The sequence below is a fragment of the Dermacentor variabilis genome, chromosome 1 (assembly GCF_050947875.1).
Source record: "Dermacentor variabilis isolate Ectoservices chromosome 1, ASM5094787v1, whole genome shotgun sequence".
Classification (NCBI taxonomy): domain Eukaryota; kingdom Metazoa; phylum Arthropoda; class Arachnida; order Ixodida; family Ixodidae; genus Dermacentor; species Dermacentor variabilis.
In genome coordinates this window covers 231,199,330-231,218,231 of record NC_134568.1, presented here as the reverse complement: position 1 = coordinate 231,218,231, position 18,902 = coordinate 231,199,330, and the positions used below count along the sequence as shown (strand labels likewise).

General features: G+C 42.9%; 1 protein-coding gene across 1 annotated transcript in view; it reads right to left on the bottom strand.

Annotated features, from left to right (window-relative positions):
- LOC142558914 (uncharacterized) overlaps positions 1–18,902 on the bottom strand; it is a 195,028-nt gene that overhangs the window by 61,081 nt on the left and 115,045 nt on the right. The window contains exons 4-7 of the mRNA XM_075670811.1: positions 12,636–12,793; positions 12,061–12,179; positions 2,928–3,134; positions 2,561–2,829 (exon numbers count right to left, since the gene is read on the bottom strand). Coding sequence (XP_075526926.1) covers positions 2,561–2,829; positions 2,928–3,134; positions 12,061–12,179; positions 12,636–12,793 — 753 coding nt within the window. The remainder of the gene's footprint in view (positions 1–2,560; positions 2,830–2,927; positions 3,135–12,060; positions 12,180–12,635; positions 12,794–18,902) is intronic.

Below are 18,902 nucleotides of genomic sequence, written 5' to 3'. Positions count from 1 at the left end.
CTACTGCTGCGCTCTGCATTCGCTTTCATCTTTCGCCTGTGGTCGTCTGCTCGGTTATGAGGTATAACGCTGCTAAGGCACAGCAATACTCAACACAGGAATGGGCGCTTAAGAGCTGCACTTGACAAAAGATGAAATTAGTTATTGTTTATTTCTCTTCAATATGTTCATGTAAAGATGTCTGAGTATCTGATATAGGTTTGCAGTGCCAAAGCTGATTGAACACTGAAGAATATCCATAGCATGTAAATTTGTAAATGTAAACCTGCTTGTAAAATTTACACCAATATTCACAAGTCAAATTCGTCCAATGCTTCCTATGCATTCTCTGGCTGTGCTATATGCTTGCTCTCTAATGGAAGCGCCCTAGCTCATAGCAAGGTTACTCGTGATGAATTCTGCCTATGGCAGAGAATGCTTCAGTGGCGAATGTCATTCAGCGTTCGAAATCCTGGCTGAGATGATGCGGCTCCTAAAAAATGGAGTCAAAGCATGTGAAATCCAACATGCTTGTTTGCATGTTTCCCTCCTTTATAATTTTTGTAACAAGATGTCATGCAAGACCCATCTGAAATCGGTGGAGATGGGAAACTACATGGCACACCCTTCCAGTAAAATTAGTAGAGGATGCAATACTGATCTGCATTCCACAGTGTACAAGGAACACAAAACTCATTGAATGTGTAATTTAAGCGCAGCTGTATACATGTTTTCATTTCACGATATATTGGCTGGTGCGGACAATCTGCCTCGTGCGGCATGATGCAAATGGAGTGAAGTGGGGTACAACTGCCTCGCTAAACGAGATATTGCGAGAAGAAGCGTGTGGGTGATGCGTGGGCGCAATTCACAGCAGCCGCCGCAGACAACCTCTGCTCATGCAGTGCTTCGTTTCCATACAGACGACGGGCACTACTCTGGCGCTATCTCGTAGCCATCGTCGCCGCAAAGCCCCTCACAGGGCACTATGCTTTTCTTCTCACGCTTTCGTCCCACCCTCCTCCTCGCACTCTCTTCACTCTCACTGCTTCTTTCATCCCCCGTTGTGCTCTGTGTTCGCTCTTATCTTTTGCTGTGCTAGTTCGCTCTGTTACGAGGTAGGTCGCCGAAATTCACCGCAAGAACAGGTGCCTAAGAGCTGCGCTCCAAAAGTTGAACCGGTATAATGAAGAGATTCTTTTCACTCTATTTCTATTCCGTTTACATCATCCACCACTTTTGATCAGCTAATCACTGTGATACGTAGGCGGAGTGCTGCTCGGACTACTCACGAAGCATGGAAAGGAAAAAATTGGAATAGATGTGGTACATTATCCTGGCTTAGGTTTCTTGGTATAGAGAGACACAGCCCAAAAGCTGCCGGAGTTAGAGCCCAATGAATGCAGATTTAGTGGGTAAACAATAGCATGCCCTGAAGCACAATGATCACATCTTACAGGCCAAGCCCTTCACAAAAACAACTGATTACTCGTGGCTGTTGAGCTAGGCTGATGACGTAGCACTTTGCCGAGCATGACAAGTCATGGAAGCAGAGGTCCAGTGCACAACACATAGAAGGCTCATGAAGAGCCTGCCTATTGTGTGAAAGTATTCATCAATTCAGAACTAATAAGTAAGGAACAGTCCCACAGGGCAGTCACCGAGAGAACAATCAGGGCTCGGTCTGATGTCATAAGCTAACACATGTGAGCCATGCCTGCAAGGCAGAAACATTCTTCAAGCGACAAAGAAGATTGGCTATCATGCATACCACAGAACACTTTATTGGTCAGCACTGCTGTCACATAAACATGGGCAGCCACACAACCTCAGCCTCTTAGAAGACTACTGTATGTATTCAAGCATAAGGCGAGGTTATTTGACAGAATTCTTAGCGTTTGAAGTCACCCCCTACCTTATATGCGAGGCCGATAAATTCAGTTACTATTTCAATATGGCGGCATCAGCACCACATTTCCGGCAATACAGATTTTAGACAGCACTGCATATTGTAGCCACTAATAAGCCCTGGCAGGTGAGACAGTACAATATTTTTGAGCATATAACATGCACGGACAATTAAAAAAATGTAATAGTAAAGCCCCCCCCCAGGGTGCAATTATATACAACTTTCAATTTCATGGTAGCGGAAATTTTGCTTTTTAGTATGGCTTCACAGTAGCGTGGTTCGCACTACCATAAGAAAAGGTGAAATTTGCGCTGCCATGAAGTCACACCTCAAGGCAAAATTTGCATATAGTTCCCATCCATTATTCCGGGGGCTCCCAATAATTCAGTATTTCAGGCAAACCTACAGAGTCCGAATAATCTGTCGGCTACCCTATATCGCCTTATATTAGCATGCATACCTATGTCCTTTTTGTTGGGTCCCCCAACTGCACTCTCGCCTTATAATTGTGACTGCTTAAATCGAATAAATAGGGTATTTAAAAATTTGTGCCATCCCAGGATTCATGTCAACGATGACCATTTCATACAGATTCCACCACACAAACACAAGAGAGCACACAACACTTTAAATACATCAGATGGTGTAAACAGCAGAAGGAAAAACACTAACCAAGAGATGGCGATGAGGACTCGGAAGCTCTCTTAGCCGATGAAAGGAGCAAAAGTCGCGTCTGTTCCTCCTTGGACTCATCCGTTCGTGGAGGTAGAGATGGCGGCGTAGTCTGCTGCCGCTGCTGTGGTTGCTGTTGCTGGGCTGCGGGCTGCTGTGGAGGTGCTTGCTGTTGCATAGGATACCGATAGAAGGGAGGGATGGCCGGGGCTGATACCATAGGTGGTCCAGGCCGCAACAGATTGTACTGATATAGTGGGTCTTCCAACCTGTTCACAGATAGCCAAATGGTACCACAGTTACCATGTCATTGTCACAGCAGAAACTGGTGATGATCTCCTAGTTCTCTGCTTAGGCACTAGCTCACCTGTAAGCTGGATGTGCAAGATGTGGTGGAAGGAATGGTGTTGGGTGGTACGGGTAGGCGCCAGCATCAAAGGGTGACATGGGATGCAGTGTACCCAGGTTGGGATGCCGTAGCTCCTCGGCCGAACCGCGGTACGGCTGGAAGCCCCGGGGGCATTCTTCACCATTTCCTGAAGCACCCTTGTGTCCAGCGCCACTGGCACCACTCCTGAGATTGTGAATAGACAAAATGTGTGTTCCAAATGGCAGCTGTTCTGAAGCTCTTGATGAGCTGATCTAGTCATGTGCGTTTAATTGCTTTGTATGCACTTTGAGAAGGGTTCGTAGAGAACATTTGACTTCAAGGAGAATTCAAGGATTTTAAGGTTGCCAAAGGCCAAAATTCAAGGAGTGGAAAGCAAACTTATTCATACAAGTACACTGAAATATAGTAAATCTCCTTCTTAGCTGCACTGCTGAGTTGGACACATGCTTCAAGCTCTTCAGGTTGCTTTTATAAGTTGACTTTCCCACTGTAATGATGTGAAATGCCTTCTGGCATGATGGTTAGTACTGTCCAACTACAGCCAAATATATTCATCATTTTAATGCTGAATGGCTTATGCTTACTTTCTGCCAAGCATTTCTAGAGCCAAGGGCTCAAAAATGAAGCCATAATGGCTGCAGTGTGAACCACTAGCAAAACAACAAAATAATGGCATGGCTTGGTTGCTTAATCTGGCTTTGTCTAGTTACACGATGGCAATGGTGATTCAAACAGGCCTGTCGCCGGTGACTGGACATGTCACATTGCAATTGTTCAACGACACTATCAATAGAATATATCTAGGATTCTCACCTCCATGTGGAGTTTCTTGCACTGAATGTTCAAAAGTCCCCCCAACCCCAGTTTTCAAGGAATCCAAGGAGCACATTTATTTTCGAGGAGTTCTAAGGGCCCTTGAATCTCTTTTACCCACTTCACAGGTTTTCAAGGACTTCAAGAAGGCATAAAAACCCTATTTGATGTCATACTGCAACTGACTTAAGTTTGCTTTGTATTTAGGTCAAGCTTTCACAAAGGCCAACCACTTGCATAAAAAGTGGTCCGGCAAACTATCAACAAGATGAAAATTTCCAGGTGTGCAACCCTCAGTGTCATCCCTTCATAATTTAATGACCTACTCTTTGACTATAACATGTTCAAGTAATCAATTTAAACAACTACTCTTCCAACTGCAATCGGATCACTTCGTAAGTTCCTCAAGGATCCATACTCTGTCCACTACTATTCTTAATTTAAGTCAATGATATCGCAACTAAGTTACTTCACAAGTACGAGAGCTAATCAGAAAGTCTTTACCTCTATACTTTATTAGCCAAAATAACATACACACAGGTGATTACGAATATACATAGTATTCTATGTACCACCTTGCACTATTTTTCCACATAGTCCCCACACCGGTTCAGATATTTGTCCCATCACAGCACTAAATTTGAGATGCCCTTGTGGTAGAATTCATCTGGCTGACTGTGGAACCACCGTCGGACTTCAGCGCCTTTTGCGAACTCACAACACCACCACCTCACACTTCTCAAAGCGAGACACCTTTCCCCATATGTGGGCTGCATTTCCCTGAGGACTTCAATGGGCGTTCATCCCCTTGCTCCATAGAAAACGAACCATACTTTGTTGCTTGTATGCCAGGGATGTGTGAAGCACAACCGCCATCTTCAATAACTAATAGCAGCGCCGTGCCGCGGAGCTACCGGCAGATAAAGCCGGGCCCGTCCAAGAAAGGTCCATTGCTGGGAATGGATATATTTTCGCAATAACAGCCCTAATTTGGCTAAAAGAAAATAAGGCCAAACACTTTCTGATTCGTCCTCGTACATATCTATTCAGATGACTGTGTCGTGTACAATGAAATAAGCTGGCCTGTCAACATCACTGCAATGCAGTGAACTTTATAAAAACTAACTGAACGGCTTGACACATAGCAAATGAAAATTAACAAAGCCAAGACTAAATACGTAAAATTCTCTTATGTAGCTTGCTCTGCCACTAACCAGTATAAAGTGTGCGGTATTAGAACTGTTCATTCAGCATTTTCAATTAAATACCTGGGTGTTCGGCTTACCTTCAATTTAAAGCTGGAATATTCATATTGAACACACAGGGTGTCTACCAAGTCGACATTTCCGAATTCCCTGATTCTTCCAGGTTTTCCCTGAGTGCCTTTGCAAAATTCCCTGAGTGATGCAGAACTATGTTTTATGTCAAGACAGGCTGAAACCATATCGCCCAAAGCTGTCACTCTCTAGTAAGCATATTAAAAAATAAGAAAGGACGACTTAATCCAATTTGAAAACTAAGGAGTAGTGTTTATGTTACTAAAGAAAAGAAAGAATAGGAGGAAAGGGTTAGTAAAATGCACAGCAAATAAAATGTCTTCGAAAAATATTGAAAATCGTGTCGAGCATTCTCAAATACAAATAAAAAAGAGATGCATACAGAAGCAAATATTTTCGAGTATGAGCTATTTCTATCAACTGATAGCAAGCTCAGTGGTATGAGGCCTGAACTTTGTCAGAATTGAGATTCTCTCTCAACAGCTCGTAAATCAACCTCAACTGTCCTGACATACTGCATCTCAACCTGCGTACGCCGCCTCAGTGTTGTTTCACTGCTTTGAAGAGTTTATTTTTGTTTGGATGAGGGACACCTGCATCTCGACATCAGCCAAAACTTTGTTTTTTGAGCTCAAAACGATGGCAGCACGCTTCCTTTCCCGTTCATTCCCCAAAGCGTAGGTCCTTTCTGTTCTTGTCCTCCTTCCGCCCCTCGTTCGGCCCCACGGACCATTTGAAGCATAATTTTGGTCAGTTGCAAAGTCCACGTCAGATTTTTCGAACTCCCTAGGGGCCGCGAATACGTCCGAAAAATTGGCCAGTTAGAAAAAATAAATGCATGTCATTTACTGCCCTTAAGGGCTCAATCCGCCACAGGCACATTTGAAAGCGCTCTGTAGGCCTGTCGGTACAAGTATTAGGCATATTGGTGCTCGTACTGTGACAGGAAATACCGGGTGCATGAGTACATAAGAAATGCATACTGGGTACCGTGACAATTGCTCCTTCCCACGCTTGTTATGCTTCACCGCAATACTTTTGCGTATGCTTCACAACGTAACATTTCTGTGTTGAGGCGAAGATTACTTTCGCGAACTAGCATTGTGCAACGCACCGTGCTTTCCAAGCTTCTAAGTTACTCGCAAGGACCACAAAAGCGGAGTCCATGCCATTGCGGACAGGAGCGAATTCTTTCAATAAAAAATGCGGCACCCAACGGCAAGAAGCTTCATAGCAAATGTTGAAGCAGCTAGGCCTCGCGTTGCCGCAGTGGTGGCTATGGCTGCCAGCGGATCTGCGTGCGTGAGCGCCGGTTCGAGGCAGCGAGGTAATAAAAATGGCAGCGGTGGTGGCTTTGATTAGTGCAGTTTCGGACCTGTGGTCACAACAAAACGTCAGGAGAATCGGACGGCAAAGAGTTCTTGCGTCCGAAATTTCAGACGTTCTGATACATAGACTCTATGGGGTACGTGGTGGTGTCGCGAACCCATCCAAATTATCAGGAATCCTGAAAGTTGGTCGTTGACTGCACACCGGCAACTCCTCCAGCCGACGACAGGGCGTCAAAGACGATTCATTACGATTTCTGTCTGTTACTAGAACCAGCATTACCGCGACTTTCACCCCTTTCAATAAAATTACAGCTAATTTTCCCTGATAGAGTTGCAAGACTTCATGTCTCAGCAACAAGCTGTGCCAGAAGAGGCGCACAAAAATGAACTCTCTGGACAGCTTTGTTCCTCCTTGCACTTTAAAAGCACCAGTGCAAAAAAAAAATAGATTTTTTTTTCTTTTTTCAACATGAGATAGGCAGCAACGTAACTGTTACGTACTTCGTATATATTGTTGTACATAACTCCATAAATTGCATTTCCCAGTTTTGACTCAATGTCTGCTGTGCCTTATGCTGTTCCATATTCTAGTAAATATTCAATTTAGTGAACTTTCAGTTAAGTGAACTATTTACTTGGGTCCCTTGAATTTAACTGAAGTGCGAGTTCACTGTATAAAAAGCTTGGTTATCTGAAACACCATTTAGACCTTGTAAACGAAGATACCAGACATTGCTCATACAATTCTCTTACCAGGCCCTCTTTAGAATATGCAACCATAATTTGGCACCCATATCAATACGCTAATCTGTCTTATTCACTCAATATAATGCTGCATCATTCATCTCATCTCTATACCTTTGCTATCAATTTATAGGAAATTTATCCAGTTGTTGTTGTACCACATTATTTGTCATAAAACATTCCGTTCGTTTGAGCCCATGTTCTCCTCATTCCTCGCATCCCAACCCATGCAGATCACATTCATAATGCAAATCCAACATTTGCCTGTGCCAACACTTATAAAAATTTGCCTCAAATTTTATCTATTGCCATACAGAACTCATTATGATGGGGTAACATATACAAGAGAGCCGACTCTAGCACTCGCTGATGTGTTTGCTCGGTTCCCTTAACGATGCTGCCATAGAGTTTTATGGCGCTGCAATCATTCAACTATCATGGGAATGATGGGAAGTACAGGCTATGAATTGATATTCTGTTGACTGGCGAACTAGTTTACAGGTATTTTTTGGCAGTTTTGGTTTCGCTCCAAGCGCAATTGCCATAACCCGCAGTGGGACGGTGCGATGCAAAGCTCGGTGCCTTTGTTCTGTTGCTTAAAGTGGCGATAGCGCGCTGGGTCAGTGGCTGGGCCGATATTTGTGTCCAGGTGTGGTGTCGAAGCCCTCACAAGAAAGCGACGGCATCGTAAACATTGAAATAACGTATTTTGACCGTTTTGACCTTGGTTTGTTAAGTGTGTTAGGTTGGCGCTGTAGCATTACGTGCTTTATTACGTGCAAGAAAAGCCTCGCGTTCGCAGCGAGCAGGCGTCATAGTAGACGGCACTTGTAGCATTCCTCTCAGAGGTGCAGCACTTTCTCACAAAGCAAAATTTTTATTTCTATAAATACTTGATGAGTATTTTTATATAAGTACATGCACGGTTGTTATTGCTATTGTAAAAATAAATAAATTATTCTCTGGCGCTAAATGGGGAACGGAATTGCAGAAGAATGCATACCCTGGTGTGCCCTGGTGGCAAACCATGCTTCGATCTCGAAGTCATACAAAGCTTATGTAATGTGTAGTGCATTATATAAGATACTGCAGAAATAAAATTGGATTTTATGCGAAAATGTTTTAGTATAACTTCGTTCGATGCGCCGCAAGTGAACGCCGCTTGTCTAAAGATTGAAGTCAATCTGAAGCCTGTACTTATCATTCCCATGTAGGTTGAGGCAACGCTCAGGAGAGCCCCCATAGACACTAGCGTCACATTCCCCTCTAGGGTATTTATTTAGAAACTCTATGGATGCTGCCATGCTCTCTGCCTCAGGTGCTTGCCCGCCCTCTCCACAACAGGCCTTAACTAGAGCTCCTCCCTTCCTCTTCTCCAGGCTGCTAGCACAATACAGCATGTCATGTGGCATCGAAATTTGATATTAAAATGACAGCCTCTGAAGAAGCTCTTACGCGGCCAAAGGGGGTCACATAGCAGGCAATAAGCAGATGACAAGAATGAAGCTCTGTGTCAGTCTGATTGCAAAAACAAACTGCGCCTTTCTCAGTTGTTTGACAAACATTGCTAACTTAAATTGATTGCTTCAATTTGATAACTTGTCCGGAGTGTGTACCAGTTTGATTGCAAGAACAAACTGCACCTTGCTCGGTTGTTTGACAAATGTTGCTAACTTACATTGATTGCTTCCATTTGATGGCACACTGTATTGTTTTAGTCATGCTTTGACTAGTGCATGTTGGTGCATGTAATAGTAGTTTTAGGCTGTTAAGCTCGTTCAATGATGGATTAGTGAGGTCATTAACAGTTTGGGGGGGGGGGGGGTTCTCCGATTGCAGGTATGACAAAAGAAATGAAAAATTTCCTCTTCATGCACCTATGATTCAAGGGTTGTTGAGTGAGTCAAGCACGAATGTTCCTTTTTATGTTCCTAACAATAATAGCTGCAAAATAGCATGTAGATGAAGGTTTAGTTACCAGTCATAGCACTCTTGTAGTCTCGTTTCTTTGCTCTTTTAACTGCTGTTCCTTGTGACATTAACCCTCCATTCTTTATTCAAACAATCATTGCGCCATGAACATGCGGAAAATCTAACAAAAGACTAGATATCCCCAATGGCTTGTTTGCTACTAATAGCGTGAACAGGCTGTGGGATGGACATAGAGCAACATGTGAATAGCTCGCGCAGATGGAAATGCAACCAGCCTACGGTGTAAAATCATTCAAATTTATTTAGAAGTTGTCGAGCAAGAACATTTATCCAAGATGATCGTAGCAAGTGAAAGTCAACACATGAGCTGCTGCAGCAAGAGCTGAAGCAGATGAGAAAGATTTATGCATACTGATATGCAACAAGCAACATACAGTGCAAGCATCTTTAGTGGAAGCTGAAGCAGACAACAGACAGAGTAGACACAGTAACTGCAGTTGTTGACACAGCAGAGAAAGAAATGTGCCGTATCTAGCAGCATGTGCAGAGTAACGCCGAGTGTTGCCACCTGTACAACAAGTGGTGAAACTGCTCCCTCGCAGCATCAAAAAGAGAGCACTGTTATCAGAGCAGCTGGCTCACCTGTATCCTACGCCTGGGCTTTTTACCTTCAACCATTGTCTCGCTTATGGAATCGTCCTTTCAAGCAGCACTACTAAATTTCTTAAGAGTGTATCAAACTATCAATGTGTCATAACCTACCTCCATTACCTTAAAAGTGTTTTCGTATGCTTAGTGCAGCATACATTTTTGCTTCACTATTCAGTTCTGCCTCATATATATATATTTTGCTGTTTCTTTATTATTATTATTATTATTATTATTATTATTATTATTATTATTATTATTATTATTATTACATTTTTAACCCTGTATTCCGACGTGGACTCGTGGTTACCGTGGTGTGAGCAACGCTACGAGATATTGTATCAAATCCAGCTTTTTTTTTTAAATATCCTACACCATTCCTTTTTCTTCTCTAATATTCCTTTCAATTTTTAGGCCATTTCTATTTATTTTAACTTACCTCTTCCTATTTATTCATATTGTGCACATTGTACTTACACTCATTCTTTTAGGATCCCCTCCTCCTATTAATGCCCTAACGGGCCGCCCTTAGGGTACTCAAAAATATACAAATAAAAAAAATTTTTTAATGATAGGCGACCCTAATCTTTGACTTAGGTGTCTCTTAGTGGCACTCGCACCTCACCATTGTTGTTCTTTAGGTTAACTTTAGGCAAACGCAACGCACAAATCGAACTCTGAGGCAACTGTTTTCCATTAATTAGCCGTTTAAATATCATGCCACCTTTTAGTGTGTGACATCATTACTTCCCCCTTCTAATTCCGGGTTTCCGGGAAATCCGCCAAAGTCGTGCTCCCCACGTGGTGGGTCTCTAAAGTCTACAATTCTGTGCTTTGGTGTGCGGTAATCAGTGATTTATAACTAATTCTACTTATTCCAGACACTTCAGTAACTGAACTTGTAACTAAGCTTGTGCTCTGATATCATATCTATAATGCAATCCATGAATTTTATACTGTACTTATTTTTTCCTTTTTTTCTGATTTATTTTGAATTTCGTCCTCGATCATCTTAGTGATTTCTAATTATTTCTAATTATTCCAGACACTTCAGTAACTCAGTTTGTAACTAAATTTATACTCTAATATAATATCTATAATGAAACCTATAAATTTTGTACTGTACTAATGTTTTTCTTTTTTTTTTCTGATTTATTTTGAATTTCGTCCCGAGTGGTCTCAGGAGGTGAACTGGAAGTGCTGCGCAAGAAACAAGAGTGTCACTCAATGCTCATGGCAGTAAAAATAAATTAATTAATTGATTATATTTTAGTGTTATTTATATCCACTGAAATTTAAGCATGAAATGAAACAGGAAATTGAACTTGCAAAAAATAAATAAATGCCATTTACAGCATTGAGTATTGCTTTCATAACAACAGTACAAAATGGAGTTGACTAATCAGAGGATTCGCTAATTGTCAAATAAATGTAGTCAACTGCTGTTTCACTACGAAAAATAGTAGTTTTATAATTAAATGAAATGAACTATACTATGCAGCTATTTTTACACAGCTCGCTACACTGTCTGTTCTTGTTTGAAATTACTGTCGTCACTGCCGTTATAAGAACAATATGACAAACCGAACAGTTTGCTATCTAGCTGATTAAAGGCAAATGGTTAAGTTTGATACAGAAACAGGAAAGGTTTAATCTTGGTCCTACACATGGCTTCAAATGTGGAACTTCTGCAAATAGGGCAAATGCGAACCAATTGCTTTGAATGTACCAGTTGCAAAAAAGAAAAAAAGTTGTACTGTTTTTTATTCCTGGCTAGAAAATAGAAGTGATATATTTTAAAGAGAAATAAAAGCTAAGCTCTATTTTTTTGGCAACAACAGAACAGCCTGCAAGAGCACTAAAGCATACATATTATTAATTTTACTAAATTTCCTTGGGCACCGAATAATGCAAATACTCCCCACGGATGATATATAGAGGACCCACAATCCACATCTAAGAAGCTAGTCAAATTCCTCAAAAATCCTGTTTCTTTTTTCTGGTGCTGTTATTCAAGTGGACCAAGTTTACTCTTTTATTCAAATGATGATCCAAGATATAGGTTTTTCCAGTCTGAAGAATAGTAAAACCAAAAGCAACCATAAATGAAAATCAGTTTGTGCGTGACACAAAAATCTGACAAGAGCAAGTTTATTTGCCGAGATCTCACTAACACTCGCCTATCGTCAGAACATTTCCAGTGCAGACCTACATTGCATGCACCTGTCAAACACAAGACCTAAATAAATAGCAGGAGCCCACCTAACGGCCCACCTGTACCCATGCAAATCACCAAATGCCAAGATGCAAGGTAGCACGTGGAAAGCCCTTGCCACACCAGAGGAAAGGGAAATGAAAGCTCACGGAGGTCCAGCCAAGTGCTTGCTAGAGAGGTAGTCTAAGGAGGACAGGGAGGAGTCCATCTTGGTCGCATGGTCCAGGCGATGGCTATGCTGTGAGCTGAGGCTGCCCAAGTCCAGTGCCTGGGCAGACGCAGTGTGCAACACTCAGTATAAAAGCCATCATCTCTGAGGAGCCACACCCGAGCAGCACACAGCATGCATGCCTCACATACCCTTTCACCAGCCTTCACAGCTAACATGTGCCCCAAAATTAAGGAAAGGACAACAGGTGGTGAAAGCCTCCTGCATAAAACAAAGGTCTTCCGGAGTTCCTCATGCCAGCTAACAAGGAGAAGTGCCGCCCTGCAATTGTCAAGTTTTTTTTTCTTTTTTTTATTGAAGCTTTTACAGTGCTTTTTAGTTGTTAATTCAGAAGTGCACTGGCACAGCTAGGTACTTGGAAGAGAGGAATAATTTTATGTAACGTCATGCATAAGAGGGCTTGAATATGTAGAGGGTAGGACAAGGAGTGGGGGGTTGGGCAGGAAGCAAAAAGGAGGACTCTGAGCTAAAGGGTTCAAAAAAAACTTGACTCACTTTTCTGGTTTCTATAAGAAGACCAGAAGGAGCACCAGACATGACTGGGGGAGAACCACATGCCAATGGAGATGGCAACCCATAGGAAGAGCTTCGTTTTGGAGTTAGTGCTCTGGGGTTCCCTCCTGGAATGGAGGCCACTGGCCCAGAATCCTTTTCTGTAAGAAATAAAAATGTTGTACACTTCAGTGACATAGAACAACACACAACTACTTTGGCTCAGAATCATTACAATGAAACAATACAGTGCTAGCAATAGCAACGCATCATTTCTGAAAAATCCAGATTCGAAACTTTTGAGGAATGAATGATAATGCACAATTGTGTTTCAAGCACCTTGCGGTGCAGCCATTAAATGTCAGATTACAAACAAGTGGTCTTTCACAGATTTGATACTCACCTTAAAAAGGTACTATAGGATGAGGATATAGAGGCACATAAAGTTGACACACACATTTATAAAGTAAGTATTAAATGTCAACAAGCAAGCCCAAACAAAGTTTCTCTTAGGGTCTTTGCCTAATGCACCATTAACCCACCAATGAGTGAGAAAATTAGGGGTCAGAGGGGCTCAATTATTTTGTTAGTTACAATTATATGAAAAAGATAAACAAAACCAAAGAAAGCATAGGAGAAATTAACTGTCTTGCTTAACTGAAACGTAGGAGTAATAAAGAAAAGGGAAATGAAAGTGAATGAATAGACAATGTGCTGCAGGTCGCAGCTGAACCCACATCTTTAGCCTTACACTTTAGGTGCTTTATCAATTAAGCAACAATGGTGGCTATACTTCCATCAACTTCCTTGGGTATTTGTGTATGAGTACAAGATTAGCTTTGGGAGTGTTAGCCAGTGTCCCTTACAGCCATGGTGGTAGATCTGAAACATCCTATCAACCACAGCTGTCACATAGTACGTGTGCTTAGAAGCAGGCAACTGGCCAATAAAGTTTCAGATGCTACCTAATGGCCTCAAGGGTGCCACAGTGGTTGTGACTCTCGCTATGCAACGAGCAAGAACAATTGCCTTTTTGTTACCTAGTTGCAACCATATGTAAAAAGACACACACAATGAAGCCAGGGAAAGTACAGGGGAAATTATTTATGTTTAGTTGAAATGCAACAATAAGGAAAATGGAAATGAAAGTTTGCAGGACTGAAGGGTATTTCAAAATTTTGCATTTTCTTGCAGCCAGGCATGCAGCCTGCAAATCAAAGATGTATTATGGTTAGGGTTCAGTGTTTTTGGTTTATACTCAAAAAAGATTAGCTGATTTTTTTTATTATTATTTATTTATTGCTTATTTATTTTTATGATTTCATTTTTTGCAAATTTAGTTTTAATTGAAAAAAGTCGGTGAAAGTAAATTTTCCAGAGCGCTGACATGGCAATCAGCACGCAGCTGCGAGGCTACATGCCCTCCAATCCAAGGAACCTGACAAATACAACATCAAGGTTTCCACCCTACTACCCAAGGAACTTCTTCAACTTTGCTTTTTTTTTTTAATCTGCTTTCGTTTTGCACGTGGTTGCAGTGAAAACAAGCAGGGAAGGAAGCAGAGGGGGTGCACAGATGGGTTGCAGAAGCTCTGGCCAGAGTCCTTGCAGTGTTCACACTAACGCCAGTGCAGCGGATGAGCTGGGCAACTTGAGCGATGGCCAAGCGGGCTCGTATAAAGTACCTTGTCATTTTTAAGATTAAATTTCTTGGATCTCTGTAGCAACATAATTTTACAAACAAAGAGTCATTCTATTGGTGCTCGAATATCAAATGCCCCTTCTTAATTCTTGTACAGTCACATCTCCATATAGCATATCGCCCTTGCAAAGGTTAATTCTAAAAAATGTTGGTGTTCTGCGTGTTAAATAGGACTACAGTACAACACATTTCAGCATCAAAAAAGTAAGCAAACAAAATATTTAAGAAAGAATGGCAAGCTCGACACAAGAAATTATTCATAGAAAAGACAGTGAAAGGCCATCTAGAAAAATATAATAATCAAGAAACTAAGTTTCGGGAAAATGAAAAGCAAACATGCTGAACCTTAATTATTTTGTCCACAGGCAAAAATTTACGATTCATTTTTTAATGACAATTTTAGAAACGAAAATGCCACCTGTAGTGCTAAGGCCATTATGGTAACTTTGAGAGTCAGTTTCACTTTTGGAGACGATGCGCCGTGCAACTAGATAACGCAGGCGCCGCGTGGTGCTGCGACGAGTCTGCTCGTCAAGCTCACCATCGAAGTACTAAAAAAACTGCAAGTATTCAAAAAATTTTATGCTCCTATTGCTCTCCGTGGCGACGTGTGCCAGCCCAAGCTTGCATCGCTCACACTTCATTGTGCATAAAATGTCTCGCACTGTCTGCGCTTGCTGGCCCTATGCACAGAAATGTGTGGGGTCAGCAGCTGATGCTTTTCTTCACTGGATTTTAGGCTACACTTGCCAAGCAACCTCCGTTCTGCAAGAAATGTCTGAGAACATATCTGCCCACAAAATGTGCGAAAGGCTTGTAAACGTTGCGAAGCTGCTGCAATCAATAGGGCACGGCCGCTCAATGGAAACCAGGTGCGGCCTGCCGAACGCACCTCTCCACCGGTGATTGCGATAGTTCTTGTTCGTTCCGCCGCACCGATGGTGGCACTGCACATCAGCGAATAAGGGGGGCCCACGGGGACTCAGGAGGCCAGGGTAGGTAGTAATGAAGAAGGTGGAACCTCAGACTAGCATCACCGTCAATAATAGAAAAACTATCGTCATGGAATAGGCTACATAAATATGCACGGCAGCAGAAGAAACAAAAAGTGGTTAGAGATTGAGGAGCAGCAGTTAAATAGACAACACGTGTGCGTGCAGTTACAGAAACGCACCTTAGAGACTCGGAAGATCCACCAGTGATTGAGAACTATGTTTGGGAAGGGTGTAATGGTTCCAGGGCTTACATTTGAAAACGCGGTTGTTTGCTTGGGGTTAGGCAACCCACGCCGGCGTGCGACACGGCGTTGAGATATTGTGCGTCAATTGCGTGAGAGAGGTTGGCATCCGCGATATTTGGCAAAGGAAAACGAAGCAGAAATAAAAACACTACGAAAAAAATGAAGACAGGCAGGTACCGCAGGGTCACTGAAGTGCTCTATTCGTGTGTGTGTTTACACTGATGACTTCATCAATGCGGTGGCTTAACAAGTATACTCGGTTGCTGCTGTGTCATGAAGGAAGCCCAGCTTCAGATACAGAACTGAAAATATGGCGCAACGTTGACATATGGTTTTGTTGATGATGAGCACGGGTTAAAAAATAGGTTTCCGTTTAAGGACTCAATGGCAACCAAATGACATTGGGACGCCTCACACTGGGCGACCACTGGAAGACTACAAATGAAGCTGTGCAAGGGGATGTGGACTAGACAAATTTTGAAGTAAGGGAAGCTCAGAGTAAGATTGATTTTGAAGAAAGACTGTTGAATATGAAAGAAAGTAAATGGGTTGCGAGAGTGTTCAGATATTTATACAGGAAAAACATTGACTCACAGTGGAGGAAAAGAAATAGGAAGCTTACCAGTAAGCATGCGACCAGTGTAGTAAGCAATATGGCACAAAGAACGTAAATTGCAAAGTCAGAGAGGCTGAGGCAATCTCATGGGTGGTGGAAATGGAAAAGAAACCTGCTACGAGTTACCACCTAGGAGGAACAATGAAATCAGGAAAGAAACAATTTGTGATAACTCAAAGGGAAGTTCTTTACTTTTCGAAGCCAGATCAGGATGCTTTAGAGGGTGCACTTATAAAGCGAGGCACACCAATGAAGAAGCATGTGCTTGGTGCATTAAAGTTAGGGAAACGAAGGAACGTGTTTCATTAGAATGTGAAAATATCTGCCCAGCCGTTCTCCTTGAAGCCCTAGGGTTCAGCAATAGCAGGGGTTCCAGACAGTAAACATGTCCACAATAGAGAATACTAAGAGACGATTGGAAGTTTGGTGGCAGAAAAATGGAGAGACCACAAACATGGAGGCGTACAATAACAAAGTTCCCAATAGTGGTTCAGAAAGCTCTTTTTCTGAGAGTAAACTACACCTTTCCACTTGGAGACGTTCGCGGATGAGGCTGGTTATTTCGGTCTCTCCTGTAGATGACCCAACAAATTTCTCCAGCGTAGACCGGCAAGGCAGCCTGAGAAGCTTTCTCGCTTTCACGTGTTCGCACTCTATACAAAACGTTGCCTTTCACAGCCCGAATTCTAAACTGTGTTCTCCTGCCATGTTGGTCTGTCCTTACAAAAATTTTCAACTTGTTCAACAAGAAACTCGGCAGTTTTGTCGCCCTCCACTGCTGCTTTTCTTATCTTCGTTATAGCCTGCACCGCCTGGTCACCTTAATATTGCTGTAGCTTCTCCTGAACATCGTCGCATTTTTTTTTTTGCAGCTTTTGTAGTCGCTCGATGAGTCTGCTAGCTTGCATTTGCAGGCGGTGCGCGTTCCTCTTGGTATTTGCCATAAAGCTTGTTAAACTGAACGTCGGCTGGCATTCTTGCGCTTTCACACTGCTTTGCAAGCTGCATCCTGTGGCCAAGCAGTTTTCCGGACCAGCGACCTTGTCCGCATGCGGCGGCGTTGCGTGGAGCTCGACGTCGCCTTCATTTTTACCAAAGTCCGCATCACAGCGGTGGGACGCTTCGTTTTCTGATCCTGCACATAGCTCCTGCAATGAGTCGCCTACTTTAGTTATGGCAATGCCAGGTGCGACACGTACTACTGGTCGGCGTTTCTTCGAAGCCGCGGGCAGCATGTATACAGGGTATGACGGAAATTGAGTCGGCACGGCTGCCAGCCGCAGCACCTTATGTTTTAATCCTTCCTTGTAGTCGTCCTCCTTGAAGTGAATCGAACAAACGTGGCCCTGCAGTTCAGCACCCACTGGCTACCTTTGTCGTTGCCTTGTCGCGAAATATGCCGTAGCTAGACATCCCGGAGTTGTTCCTTTGCCAGTAGCTCGTGATAAGAAAGGTCGGAGTTCCTCGCAGCATTGGATTTGCATCGCGGCACACAACAGTTCTTCGGCATTGCGTACGCTGTGACGAATCTAATAACTCCACGTTAGAAATGCGTAACAAAACAGCTGGACGATAAAATTAAAAAATACGTGAAACAGTAACCACGCTACTTTACAACGTTTGCTTCCCGGCGCATGGACCGCATGGACGGCCGCTTCTCCCTTGGAAATGTGCGCCTTACGTTCGCTAACGTTCACCGATGTGCAGCGCCCCCACCCAAAGTAGCGGCCGCAACTGAAAACTCCGCTTATCATTCCGTCACCCACTGACGGAGCGTCATGCGGCAGGCCGCACCTTGTTTCCATTGAGCAGCCGTGAATAGGGCTTGCACAGCATTTTGTGAAACAGTGTGCTCTCACATGCTCTTAAAGATCAAAAACACACTTGCAGAAACCTCGCGGCTGTTGCCAGTATATTGATGGGCGGCTTCAATGCCAGGGTAGGCAAGAAGCAGGCTGGAGACAAGAGTGGGAGAATATGGCATAGGCTCTAGGAATAGCAGGGGAGAGTTATTAGTAGAGTTTGCAGAACAGAATAATATGCGGATAATGAATACCTTCTTCAGCAAGCGGGATAGCCGAAAGTGGACGCGGAGGAGCCCAAATGGCGAGACTAGAAATGAAATAGACTTCATACTCTGCGCTAACCCTGGCATCATACAAGATGTGGACATGCTCGGCAAGGTGCGCTGCAGTTACCATAGCATGGTAAGAACTCGAACTAGCCTAGACTTGAGGAGGGAATGGAAGAAACTGGTGCATAAGAAGACGATCAATGAGTTAGCGGTATAAGAGGGAAAATAGAGGAATTCCGGATCAAGCTACAGCACAGGTATTCGGCTTTAACTGAGGAAGAGGACCTTAGCGTTGAAGATATGAACGACAATCTCATGGGCATCATTAAGGAATGTGCAATAGAAGTCAGTGGTAACTCCGTTAGACAGGATGCCAGTAAGCTATCGGAGGAGACGAAAGATCTGATCAAGAAATGCCAATGTATGAAAGCCTCTAACCCTACAGCTAGAATAGAACTGGCAGAACTTTCCAAGTTAATCAAGAAGCATAAGACAGCTGACATAAGGAAATATAATATGGATAGAATTGAACATGCTCTCAGGAGCGGAGGAAGCCTAAAAGCAGTGCAAAAGAAACTAGGAATAGGAGAGAATCAGATGTATGCGTTAAGAGACAAAGCCGGCAATATCATTACTAA